Source organism: Rutidosis leptorrhynchoides, chromosome 2 (assembly GCF_046630445.1).
Source record: "Rutidosis leptorrhynchoides isolate AG116_Rl617_1_P2 chromosome 2, CSIRO_AGI_Rlap_v1, whole genome shotgun sequence".
Lineage (NCBI taxonomy): Eukaryota > Viridiplantae > Streptophyta > Magnoliopsida > Asterales > Asteraceae > Rutidosis > Rutidosis leptorrhynchoides.
This window is the reverse complement of record NC_092334.1, coordinates 655,229,026-655,244,062: the sequence shown is the minus strand read 5'-3', so window position 1 is coordinate 655,244,062 and position 15,037 is coordinate 655,229,026. Positions and strand designations below refer to the sequence as shown.

At 32.8% G+C, this 15,037-nt stretch overlaps 1 protein-coding gene across 1 annotated transcript; it reads right to left on the bottom strand.

Annotated features, from left to right (window-relative positions):
- Positions 1 to 154: 154 nt before the first annotated feature.
- LOC139893810 (la-related protein 1C-like) lies at positions 155 to 3,418 on the bottom strand. The gene is made up of 6 exons (XM_071877001.1): positions 2,807 to 3,418; positions 2,139 to 2,640; positions 1,895 to 2,057; positions 1,729 to 1,819; positions 980 to 1,051; positions 155 to 765 (listed from the first exon to the last, which is right to left on the bottom strand). The coding sequence occupies exons 1-6, from the start codon at positions 3,200 to 3,202 to the stop codon at positions 529 to 531; spliced, it is 1,461 nt and encodes a 486-aa protein (XP_071733102.1). The 5' UTR covers positions 3,203 to 3,418; the 3' UTR covers positions 155 to 528.
- Positions 3,419 to 15,037: the final 11,619 nt, after the last annotated feature.

Here is a 15,037-nt window from a genome sequence, read left to right as displayed (position 1 = left end):
AACTAAGTCGTGCCTATAATTCATTACGGGTAACTACGGGTAATAAGCGGGTAATGAACGGGTAAGGGACTTGTTTAAGAAACATAAAATTTCCAAATTATGCTTGTATAGCGAATGAAATATAATACAGTATACCTACAATATATATGTGGCAACAAACACAACTTCAGGTTTAAAACAAAATCTACAATTTCCAACAAACCAAACATGATAAATTTATAAGTATAACAAATCTATACCCTTTCCAGAATTGGGTTTGATCACATCAAAAAGTTTATATAAGAATCCAACCCGGGCCATCAAATAATCATCATTTCCCAAAAGCCCTAACAACTCTGATCCTACGCTCCAGCAAGACAAGATCAATAAGCAAAACTAGTTAAATGCTGCTACAGATTCATCAGCAGCATATATACAACCGTCATCAGACTCATTAGTCAAGTATCTGAAACTCTCCTATATACTCAAAAAGTGCAAAATCTAGTCAAAGTCAAAGACGTTGACATTGACTGCATGAAAACAATGACTTCATGAACTGGGTCCGTCACTACTAACTTCCCTGTTGGCTAGCTTTGGAAAATCTGATGTGTCGATTTCGTTTTCTTTAGTGGGCCCGTCTTGCAATGTGAGCTTCTGTAGTGAAGCTTCTTCAACATTATTCTCAGATGCTTCATGTGAAGATTGAGACATAGTATCCGCTTGTTGAAACTTGTTAGAAGATTGAATCCATCTTCTCCAATCAGTACGTCTCCTCACCTTGTCGCCCTGCACAAGTGAAAAACCAACCATGTTTGAAGATAAAAATGTGAATATTTAAGAACCACAAGTGAAAAACCAACCATGTTTGAAGATAAAAATGTGAATATTTAAGAAGAACAAACGAGGAAAAAAACTAACTACTTCAAGTAGAGTTCTTGAAATGTCTGTTACTGTATATTTATTTATCTATTTATACATCAAAAGACTGTATACATGGTACCTGAATTTCAAGAGAGGTTGAATCTCTTAACGATGTTAAAATCACTTGGATATCTTTTGTGATAAGTTGAACCTGAAAATTAATACGATGAAATCCTTGAATCAACACCAGTAAAACAATTAAGTTCTTAGTCAGTGAACTAAGATCAAAATGAAGAAAAGAAAAAGATTACACGGTGCCACCACAGTTCTTATATACTCTTTACGACAGGTTAATATTAAAATGAATGGCGCACATTCTAGTTCATTTATACAATTTTAACAATGAAATGAATCAAACTGATTGAATATTTTCAGCACAAAAGCCCTCTGCAAGATACACGTATTACACTAATGGTCATAAAACAATATATTTTTGGTAGGATTAAACAATATATTTTTTTTGGGTAACATTAAGAATATATTATTAAAACAGAAGCTTCAAACAAACCAAGAGGAGGACATAGAACAAAAGTTGCATCACTAAGAAATACAGAATACACATATTTGATGATTTTGTGAGGTAAAACAGCTGATATGACAATATGCAGTCGTAATTGGCCGCACTAATAATACTGCTTACCGCTTTAACTAGTGAACCACTGCAAATTACATCATATATAGTACATATGTATATGTATTGAACAAGATGCTAGACATAAACCAATGAACAGTTTGACAAAATGTAACACCCATAAGTAATACTGATCTGAAGTTGGGAAACCTAAACCATGGAGATCACTTGCACATAATATGTTAAAAACTACTTACTCGACGAAAACCAGCTATTAATGAGATAGGCACCCATCCTTCTTCATCCATATGCGACCTCAAAAAGTTATCTTTAACCAAATTATCATCACTGTGGTAAACAAAATAATTGCATGAGCCACACATAAAAGCAAAAGCCCAAATTTTTTAATAATGGAAAACTCACCTAAAATAATATTCGATCTGTTTAAGTACCGGATCATCCAATGGAGGATCCATAAGAGGTATAAACCCAGGCCCTAAAGCTCCAGGTGGAAGTAGAGGCGGTGCACCACCTCTATATGGGTCAGGTACTATAGTAGGTAAATACACAAATGGAACACCCATATCTGCAGAAAAAAGTTATAAGATATCACTTTCATTCACATTTTATCGAACAAAAAACAAGAAACAGTAACATCACAACTTACCATAACCCATTGGGGCTCCATATGCTCTTACGGGATGATGAGGAATAAACGGACCAGAATGAGGACGAATAAATCCTCTAACTGGTGGAGGGCCCATTTGATGATAACTAGGGGCGCGCCAATCACTGTCATTATGGTCACGTCTTCCACTGTTGTTAATAACAGGCCGAGGACCAAAGTTATTCCTCTGACCTAAATTCCTATTCAAATTATGATCCTGCCCAACACCACCACCAATTGATCTAGGGGACCAATTATTACCGTTAAAAGTAGGTGGCGGTAGTTGTGGCACCATGTTACCAAACACATCAAAAATTGGAAACGGAGGCGGCAATGGTGGTGGTGGTGGTGGTGGAGGTGCAGGCCTACTGTATCCGGCAGACACACCGCCTCCGCCTCGTTTCGATGGACGATTGCGTCGATGATGCGCATTGTTTTGATTAGTATGAGACTTTGCATTAGACTTAACATGTTTTTTTGATTGCTGCAAAACTACAGATGTCTGAAAATAAATCATTAGAACTATATTATCATTTCACTCAATGAATAAACTGAAAATAAAACTAAATCATTACAAATAACTTAATTTTTCTATATATAAATAAAGTGGAACCTAGTAGGCTAGTACACAAGATATACATGTAAACATAAAAAAGGTAATAACAAACCTGAGATATATTTACAGATATATCAGACATCGGTTTAGATGAAGGCCCCGATTTGACACCGGGTCGGGTCGACTCAGATAAAGCTGGCCAAGAAACATCACCCATCACCGGCGAATTTCCACCATCCACGACACCGTTAACCACCGCCGAGGGTTTATTCCAAGCAGACTTCTTTCCACCACCTACATTGCAATCGCTAACACCATCTGAGCATTCAGATTGAGTTTCAATCGAAGTCGTTACCGGATCAAGAGTCCGATCAACAACCTCCGTCAACGGAGATATCATGTCATGCTCGTTTCCACCACGAACAACTTGTGCCCAATTAACACCGGTACTGGCGCCGCCGCCGCCGCCAGAATGAGTAATGCAGGCGGCAGATGATTCAGCCGTCATGATTTCGTCAAATTAGGGTAAAAAAAGTTTTCAAATAAAAACATTAGGGTTTAACTGATGTAAAACTGAAGAAACAAACATTATCAGTGTTATTTAAAATTTTTAACATATATAGAATGTAGTGTGATCAGTAGCTAATGTGAAATCGAATTAAAGAAAAATTAGGGTTTTATGTGGATGAAATTTAGGGTTTTATAAGATTTGGTGAGTGAATCGTTAATAAGCCCCAAATTGGCAGTGAATGGAATGAAAATGGTGAAGGTAAAAGAAAGAAGAAGGGATGGAACTTTCGAGGTTTAGCCCATAAGTTAATGGGCTTTTGGCCCAGAATGAAATAAGGAAAGTTTAGATAAAGTGGATTAGTTTTTTTTTTTTTTTTTTTTTTGGCAAATATATATATATATATATATATATATATATATATATATATATATATATATATATATATATACATACATACATACATATATATATATATAGTGGTAGGATCAAGAGGGAAGTAACCAATCGGGGGGAAGCGGGGGAAGCAAAAACTTTTTTTTTTACGTTTTTTGAAAAAACTTTGTTCACGAACATTATAGATGAGATGAAAATACGAACACTTAGTAGAGACACTTTGTGATAAATGTTTTTATTTTGGCGGGAAAACGCTCGAAGAAGTAATATGTAACAATTATCGTCTTTTTCGAGCGTATATTGAGGTTTTAGCTATCGGGGTTTAGATATTAGGGTTTATAGGGTTTAGATATTAGGGTTTAGAAATTTAGGGTTTAGGGTTTAGATTTAGGGTTTAGATTTAGGGTTTAGATTGAGTTTTTAACACGAACGGTTTAGAGTTTAGGGTTTTGGGTTTGGTGTTTTGGGTTTATGGGAATAAACCCAAAACACCAAACCCTAAACTCTAAATCGGGCTAAATTTTACTTCACAAAACATGAAAAAGAAAAAAACGTTCATATTCTTCACGAACAATATTATCTTGAATGTTATTTTTGTCGATCGTTTTCCCGCCTAAATAATAACATTCATCACGAAGTGTCTCTTCTAAATGTTCATATTTTCGTGTGATCATGATGCCGGGAAAAAAAAATTTCATAAAAAACGAAAACAAAATAGGGAGAGGATCGAGTGAGAACTTTTTTAGCGTGAGAACTCTAGGAATTCCAAAATACACCCAAATACACTAAAATTCGAGCAAAAAAGGGGGAATTCGAGCAAAAAAAAATGGTAAGTCGAGCAAAAATTAAAAACACGGACGAACAAAAAAATCATAGTCGAGCAATTTTTTTTTCTAATACCAAAATGTAGAACACAAATTGTTCGAATATCGCATTTTTGTTCGAATATCAACGTGTTTTACATTTTTTTGTTCGACTATTAAAATGTAGAACACAAATTGTTCGCCCACCTTTTTTATTTTGTTCGAATATCACGTTTTTTGTTCGAATAGCACGTTTTTTGTTCGCCCGTGTCCCATTTTTGCTCGAATTTCACCTTTTTTGCTCGAATTTCTCTTTTTTTGCTCGAATTTCAGTGTATTTTTGAGTTATCAGGGTTCTCACACAAAAAAGTTCTCATTTGATCCCTCTACTATATATATATATATATATATATATATATATATATATATATATATATATATATATATATATATATATATATATATATATATATATATATATCCATGGAGAACTTAGTGATGGAGAGAACCTAAAGAACTCACATACTTAGTGATGGAGAGAATCTAAAGAACTCACATATTAATGCATGTTTACCTATCATATACACCTACTATTTGAAAAAAAATTAAAATTTTTTTTTTTTTAAAATAAATTTGGATTTTTTCTCTCTCGAAATTTATACTTTTTTTTTCAAAAATCCACGTCAGCGCAGACTGACTGCCACGTGCATTAGTATGTAAGTTCTCTAGTTTCTCTCTCATCCTTAGTTCTCTCCGTATCCTTTATATATATATATATATATATATATATATATATATATATATATATATATATATATATATATATATATATATATATATATATCAACCAAAGGTTTATATGCATCCAAATGGATGGATGTAGTTGGATACATGGATGCTTTCACATATGTATCCATACGAAAATATCGTAGACTATTTTAAAGGTACATTTGTGAAATGATAAAAGATTAAAAGTTGAAGTTATTTTTATGATTTGTAACAATCATTTATGGTTCATATTATAATAAAAAAATAATTGTATATAATAACTCTTAAATATTATAATTTAGACTTACTAATGTTACGTTCCATGACAAATTTTTATTGTACTCTAAATATTACGTGGTATATAATTTATATATTAAAAAGATATTAATGTTGAGAAAAAAATTGTAGACATTAAATTACTAACACCACCCAAAACCACTTTTAAAATTTGTTAACACTTCGGGCTCTTAAATTCAAAAGAACTTTTAAAATTCGTCAACACCACGGGCTCCTAAACTCAAAAGGAACTTTTAAAATTCGTCAACACCACGAAGTCTTACACTCAAAAGGAATTATTAAAATTTGTCAACACCACGAACTCTTAACCTCAAAAGAATTTTTAAAATTTGACAATACCGCGGGCTTTTAAATAATTCTTATACTTTTCCATTTTTTCTATTTACATACAATATAAACTACAAATTTCATTTTTTGCACGATTTTTTACATATCCGTACAATGCACGGGCTCAAAACCTAGTGTGTGTGTGTGTGTGTGTGTGTGTGTGTGTGTGTGTATATATATATATCAAGATCAAGCAGGATACAAATTACAACATTGACTACATCTAATGATTTAAAGTTCGTGATCAAACTCAAAACATACAACCATTGAAATTGAAAACTATCCAAACTCTATTACAACTTGACAAACATAAGATGTCGTAGCCACGACCAAACTGTATCCCTGCTACGATTCGATACTTTTGATATACAACCCTCGAGCCCGGCCAGACTCGAGAAAGACCACCCGATCCACTACAACATCATCCCGACCCGACGAGCATATTGGTGTCATGACCCGGAAAATTTCGACTAATTTTGAACCAAACTCACGATACGATTTCATAATTCTGACATGATAATCAAAGTCCGTTATGTTGCGTCTCAAAATTTTTGAACTATTTTCGTACATTCATTTGACTTCGACCATTTTCGACGATTCACGAACAATTAATTGTAAATAGATATTTGTGTGTGTGTGTGTGTGTGTGTGTGTGTATATATATATATATATATATATATATATAATTGAAAATATAATTTGAAATATTATATGTTGATGTTAATAAAATTAATTATGTGAAATAAAAATAAAAATATGATATTATGATAATTATTATTTAAAACATATCTATATATATAAATAAAGTATATTAATTATATATTTTGTGATTTCGGACTTAATTAGTAATCGTCAGTAACACTCGGTTGGCATCTCGTTAGTGTTCATATAGATCTAATACATTTATCTGAAGGATTAAAATAAAAGTTGGACTGTAAATCGATTTCGAAGATTTTAGGTTTGTTAAAAATATTTTTACCTTTTTAGTTTAGATTTTAGCACTCCGTACATATTATTTGGAACAGAAAATAAATAATTATCGAACCTTTTTGGTCAGGTTTCAAACAGTTAATGACTGAAATAATTAAATATATTTAAGCTAAAAATTTGAGATTTTTATGAACACTTTTATACGTTAACTGTTTAGCAATGGTCACGAAATAGCCATCCGTGATAAACTGTCGGTATTAATAATACCCGGCTGCTTTGCTGTTCTTCTTAAACTCACATGTCTTAAAATTTATTATTATTATAATTATTATTATATTATTATTATTACTGAGATCACCTTTTTATATATACACATACATTTACATGAATCATATATAATTACAACTTGCTCGATCAACAACACTAACCCACCTTCTTCAATCGCCTTTCACGAGCCATCTTCTATCATCTACAACCACTATCCCTAACACCTTGAGTAACCGAGAATCACCATATTTCAACTACCATCTGATAAGGCTAAAAAGGAACATATATTTCATAGCAATATCCCTCCTAAATAATAGGTTTTCATATGTAATTGTATTATATTTTCATTGTAATTGTTTAAATAAATAAGTGCGAAGACAAAAGGCGAAAACGAAGATTTGAAGACGCAAATGACCAAAAAGCTCAAATGTACAAGATACAATCCAAGTGGTTCAATTTATTGATGAGAAACGTCTAAAAATGACAAGAGTACAAGTTACAAAACGTAAAGTACAAGATATTATATTATAAGCAAGGACGTTCGAAAATCCGGAACCGGGACATGAGTCAACTATCAACGCCCGACGCAATGGACCAAAAATTACAAGTCTACTATGCGCAAGAATATAATATAATATATAAATAATTATATTAATTATTTATATTTTATATTTATATATTTATTATGTCGACAAGCTAGGAGCCAGAAGTTTGTGAGCTGGATTTTCAAACTCCACGACTCGCGGAGTTTGAAGGCCAAAAACTCCACGACTCGCGGAGCTGTCAGAAATCAAAACGCCTATAAAAGGCCATGCATTCTGCCGAGTTTATATATAATAAATAATAATAATAATACTCTGTAATAAATAAATAAATAAATATATATATATAATATATATAGTATAGGGTAGTTTTATATTAGATTAGTTCGGGTTATGTAAAGGTTAATTTACGGGTTTTGAAGTCGAAATTCTGTCCGTGTAACACTACGCGATAAATACTCAATGTAAGTTATGTTCTCCTTTTTAAATTAATGTCTCGTACTTAAGTTATTATTATGCTTATTTGAGCCAAAGTAATCATGATGTTGGACTAAATATTAAAGACGGGGTAATTGGGCTTTGTACCATAATTGGGATTTGGACAAAAGAACGACACTTGTGGAAATTAGACTATGGGCTATTAATGGGCTTTATATTTGTTTAACTAAATGATAATTTGTTAATTTTAATGTAAAGATTTACAATTGGACGTACCCATAAATATTCATATACACTCGATCGGACACGATGGGCGGGGTATTTATATGTACGAATAATCGTTCATTTAACCGGACACGGGAATGGATTAATAGTCTATGGAATTATTAAAACAGGGGTGAAATTATGTACAAGGACACTTGGCATAATTGTTAATAAAGTATTAAAACCTTGGATTACACGCAGTCGATATCCTGGTGTAATTATTAAACAAAGTAATAAAACCTTGTTACAGTTTAAGTCCCCAATTCGTTGAAATATTTAACTTCGGGTATAAGGATAATTTGACGAGGACACTCGCACTTTAAATTTATGACCGATGGACTGTTATGGACAAAAACCAGACGGACATATTAAATAATCCAGGACAAAGGACAATTAACTCATGGGCGTAAAACTAAAATCAACACGTCTAACATCATGATTACGGAAGTTTAAATAAGCATAATTCTTTTATTTTATATTTAATTTCCTTTATTTTATATTTTATTGCACTTCTAATTATCGTACTTTTATTTATTGTCATTTTAATTATTGTTATTTATTTTATATTGTTAGTTAAATATCGTCATTTACTTTACGCTTCGCTTAAAATATAAAATCGACAAACCGGTCATTAAACGGTAAAACCCCCTTTTATATATTATTATATATAATTATATATATTTTGTACAAATATAGTTGTTTAAAAATATAGTGTGCAATAAGCCCGCTCCCTGTGGAACGAACCGGATTTACTAAAAACTATACTACTCTACGATTAGGTACACTGCCTATAGTGTTGTAGCAAGGTTTAGGTATATCCCATTTGTAAATAAATAATTAAAACTTGTGTAAAATTGTAGCATATTTAATAGTATTTCCTAGTAAAAATATAAACTATTTCGTACCCCCACGCTACGACATCACCATCTCACGACAAAAGCAACACCCACTTGCTATCGTTTTGTTTTTCTATCCAATTAAACCCACTCAAGAACCCATCTTTCTCCTGCTACTAGTCGACTTCCAAACTCAAAAGTAATTCATTTGATCGACTACTTAATGATGTCGTTGTGTACTGTTGTTTCTTGCTATTATTACACAATCACCACTCGCAAACAACCACCATCTTTGCTCGTTTATTTCTGTTTGTGACCACTGCAATCCACCACCTACAAACTCACCTGCGGCTGCTGTTATGCTTCTATTTTCACTTCAAAACCGCCATAACAACCACCACCATGACCACCATAACCGTCTGCAACCACCACCTTTATGCAATAACCTCAATCTCTCTTTCTCGATATCTCTCCCTCCTGTTTCTTCGTGAACCCACAGCCATAATCCACCCTCAACCACAGCGAACTATCTACACCATCGTAGCTACTTATGTGATGTTTCTGTCGAGCATCACAGCCTTTTTTCCATCACCGGACACCATTGTTAAAAACCTACAACAACTTTTTTTTTTCATTATGTTTTCCTTCGATCACCAAAACAACCCTACTTTTTGCTAAGCTACTGCTACGGATTTCTTTCCTGTCTCAATCGAAAACTCCAACCACACACCTGCAACAATGATGACTCGATGATAATGACGAGGAAGACGATGAAATAATTTTTTTTCTCTTTCTTATTCACTGTTACGATGATGGAGATGATGATTAGAGACGATAATAATTATGATGATGATAATCACGATGGTTAGATATTGGTGATGACGTGATGATCTCTGATCGATTGAAATTTGTGAAGAGGAAGAAGAAAATGGAAACAGAAAATATGGGTTGTAATAAATTTAGGTAGTAATTATATCAGAAATTAACTGTCGGAGCAGTGGTTTTGAAGAGTGCTGTTAAATGTGTGGTCTTGGGTTCGAACCCGGTCTGTGACATTTTTTTTTTTGGGAAATGCTTTTAAGGTAGTATTTTATACTTATTATTATTATTATTATTATTATTATTATTATTATTATTATTATTATTATTATTATTATTATTATTATTATTATTAGTATTAATAGGTGATGTGTGCGAGGTGGTGTATAAAATAGTTATATTTTTACAAGGAAATACTATTAAATACGATACAATTTTACACAAGTTATTTATTTATTTATAGAGTGGATATACCTAAACCTTGCTACAACACTTATAGGCAGTGTACCTAATCGTACAGTAGTGTAGTTTTTAGTAAGTCCGGTTCGTTCCACAGGGAGACTTAGCCAAGTCTAACGCTATATTAGTTTTAACTTATAATTATAAAAATACAAATATATATATAAGTAGTATTATTATTATAAAAAGGTGGTTTTTACCGTTTAATGACCGGTTTGTCGATTTTAAAACTTTAGTCACAGTTAAAACCTAATGTAAAATATTAGAAATAAGACTTAAATTAAAGCGTAAAGTAAATAACAATAATTAAAATGCGATAAATAAAATAACGGTAAATAAAATTGTGATAATTAAAAAGTACGATAATTAAAATGACAATAAATTGAAGTGCGATAATTAAAAGTGTAATTAAATATGAAATAAAGGAAATTAAATATAAAATAAAGGAATTATGCTTATTTAAACTTATGTAATCATGATGTTCGACGTGTTGTTTTTAGTTTATTACCATGGGTTAATTGTCCTTTGTCCTGAATTATTCGATATGTCCATACGGATTTGTCCATAATAGTCCATCAGTCATAATCATAAAGTGCGGAAGTCTTCGTCAAATTATTCTTATTCCCGAAGTCAAATATTCCAACTAATTGGGGATTCGAATTGTAACAAGGTCTTAGTACTTTGTTTAATGAATACACCAGGTTATCGACTGCGTGTAGTCCAAGGTTTTAATACTTTGTTAACAATTACACCAATTACCCTTGAATGTAATTCACCCCTGTTTTAACTAGTCCATTAACTATTAATCCAATCCCGTGTCCGGTAAAATGAACAATTATTGGTATTTATAGATATCCCGCCCACCGTACCCGATTAAGCGTATGTGGTTATTTATAGATACGTCAAATTATAACTTTTATATTAAATTAACGAGGTATCGTTAAGTTAATATAAAACCCATTAATAGCCCATAGTCTAATTTCCACAAGTGTCGTTCTTTTATCCAAACTCCAATTATGGTACAAAGTCCAATTACCCCGTCTTAATATTTTAGCCCAACATCACGATTACTTCGGCTTAAATAAGCATAATAATAACTTAGCTACGAGACATTAATTTAAAAAGGTTGAACATAACTTACAATGATTAAAAATAGCGTAGCGTTACACGGACAGAATTTCGACTTACACCCTTACAACATTCGCTAACATACCCTTATTATTAGAATTTAAAATTAAAATTAAAATTAAAATATAAAATATATATATATATATATATATATATATACGTGAGAGAGATAGAGAAAAACATGTATTTAAGTTCGCTCAAAACTGCGAAATTTATAGGCATGTGGCCACAAAAAGTGGCCCATGCGATCGCATGGATATTAAGCCTACAGGCCATGCGATCGCATGGAGGTAGGTACCAGCTCACATTGCTTTGTTTTCTTTCTTGCCGACGGTTTTTATAAATAAATATAATATATAAATAATTTTAAGAATTATTTAAATATTATATTATATTTATGTGCATAGTTGACTCGTACTTTTTAGTCCGTTGCGTCAAGCGTTGAGAGTTGACTCTGGTCTCGGTTCCGGATTTTCGAACGTCCTTGCGTACAATTTAATATCTTGTATTTTTGCATTTTGCGTCTTGTACTCTTGTAATTTCGAGACGTTTCTCATCAATAATTTGAACCTCTTTGATTGTACTTTGTACTTTTTAGCTTTTTAGTCGTTTGCGTCTTCAATTTGTCGAATCTGTCTTTTGTCTTCACCTTTTATTATTTAAACGAATATCACTTGTAAATAGAACAATTGCAACTAAAAGCTTGTCTTTCTTGAGGGATAATGCTATGAACTATATGTTCATTTTTAGCATTATCAAATATTCCCACACTTGAGCGTTGCTTGTCCTCAAGCAATATAGTCTTGAAATAAAAATACTAGAATCACTTCTTTATTCTTCACACTTTGTATATCAGTGATTTCTATACGGCAGTATGAACAATGGTAGTAACGATGTGGTTTACAGTCCCACATGACTATAAAAATTTAGATCCTTAAGAAAATTAGATCTTTATGAAAACATTTGATCTTTTGAAAATTCAATCTAGTTTTTACCCTAGATAAGTTTTCCGGAATAACCCTTCACTGGTGTTTGCAAATTGTTTTTGTGGATTTGTTGGGTTTCAGATTTGAAAATTTTAGCTCAAAACTTGCGGTTTTGTGACACCCATTTGCTAACCTTGTATTGGGAAAGTAACACGTCCAGTATACTTGTTCCGTATATTACCTTTCGGTAAACTACCGTCCGGTTGTAAAGGAAAGCGTTGAACAAGCAACTGTTAAGGCAATGTCCCGTGACATGCTTTTAATTATGGTCTATAACGTGTCGGATGCAATTACTATCCTTTGTAGGAGCAATAGTAAAGATCACCCTATAATTTTTCGGTCTGGCACAAGGTCCTGTCTTCGACCTTGCTATGTAACCACCGTTCTTACGGTTGACACCCGATTTGGTTCAGGTGACCTAATGAATTCCAGGTGAATTTCTAGGATTTTACGTTCAATGGTAATGAACGCATTAAAAATGGGTTTTCAGAAAACAAATCGGTTTGTAATTTTGATCAAAATATTTTCTCGTTCAAGCTCGAGTTTAGATATCATTGAATTCCATGAGTTTGAATTCTCAATCTTTAAGGTCAATCTCAAGGATTGAGTAATATCAGTCTTAAAAGCTGATTTTTGATCTTTAAGGAGATTATCTTTTCTGGGGATCTGATTCATTAGTCTTATCAAGCTAATTTGCACGGTGCCCTCCCAATTTACGAGACAGATCCTCTCATGGTTAGGATAAATCTGACCACTTGGCGACCCTGTTTGATGCTGAGGTCCGTGAATTTTCAGCTGATTTTTGAGAAAACTTTTTAAGGTTTTTCGTAGACTCTACAACTGGTCTGAACGACAACTTCCTGACCTAAATCAAGAAGCGCGTGTCTTTTTTGGAAGACTTTACTTCCTTTTAATGATGGAATTGATTCATCATGTAGATCCATCTTTTCTTTCAAATATATTATAAGAAATTGGGTAAAACTGATAAAATTGTCCAAAACAAAAGTATCCTCAGTTATTTGTACAAAAATATGTGATTTATGTTTTAAATAACTTGGTAAATTTTTCCCACACTTGGCTTTTATTTTCATTTCTTTGCCTTTTTATTGTCCTCTATTCCATTTTAAATGAATTCTAACATTTTGGGTTGTTTCTCAATTTATGCCCTTTCCGAGGTAACAATAATTTCGGTGTTAACACCTAGTTTTATCATTCATAAATATGTATAAACATGATTTTGAATTCATTTAATTGAAAATTTTGAAAATTTTTACTAGAATTGGGTAGTCAGTATATAAGAATAGGGCTGTTCTTTATTATCAGAGAGCACTAGATTCTAATACAACTACTGCGTTACTAGTATTTTTAATGGTAACCAAGTGTATAAGTTAAAAATTTTAAAAATCCGAAAGAATTTAACCCCTTCCCACACTTAAGATCTTGCAATGCCCTCATTTGCAAGAAATCAGTAACATTTTAAATTATTGAGGGTGATTAGCGTAGAAAAATGATTAAATTTTACCAAAGTTTCCAAACATATTGGCGTTTGTTTGTTGAATGATAAATGGTGCACATCATTTGTTCATTCCATCTTGTTGTTACATCACATTTGTTTTTTGTTTTTTCGTCAAAATCAGTAGCTTTTGCTGAACTTAATGTCAGTCTTTGAAAATGCGCTGTTTTACCCTGTTGTGTACATGAAATAAAATACATACAATAAAATATAAACATGCATGGTAATTTGAAATGGGACTTAAAATCCCACTTTCAAATCAAATATGAAATATTAGTACAACAAATAAAAATATTAAACATTACAATAAAAGTATCAAAATATAATGTGTTTAAACATAAATAAATAGAAATAATAAAAAGATAAAAATCATAGAAATCACCAACAGGAACTATATCAATCTGGATAGGGGTTCCAGTTCATGTCGTCGTTCAGGTTCCATGGTTGGTGATATGTGTACTGGTAGGCCTGGTTAGGGTCGTAGAGAGTATATGGTGGTCTCATCTCGGGCCGGTGTGGAGGAGAGCAAGCAGGTCGGGTCGGTACGTAGTGATCCTGAGGTAACAGCCGGCTCATGATCTGACGCTGATGATAGTCCCATCTATCATGCTGTCGTTGCCTGGAATGCTCGTAATCATTCCGGGCTTGCCACTGCTCCATCCGACTAAATCTCTCCCCGTTTGTCATATCTACCTCATCTACACGCTGGTAGACGTCAGTCATAGCCTCCCTAATGTCATCTGCTTCCTCCATTTCCTCATCTGAACCTCTCTCTACCTGAGGATGATTACCAACATATGGTATTACCTGATTGCGTCTACTTTTCAATACCTTAGCACCCTGATAGACCCTCAATCCTAAAGGCTCAACCTGTTCCCTACATTCCAAAAGTGGACCCCCTTGGTCCCTATCTACACCCAAATACTCTCCAATGAGAGTAACAAAAATACCTCCTCCTATTATTCCCCCTTCCTGTATTCCTTCCACCATCTTAGCCAAATAAAAACCAACACAGTAAGGAATATTAACAAAGCCTCTTGGGTCTCGAATACACTTTAGGTA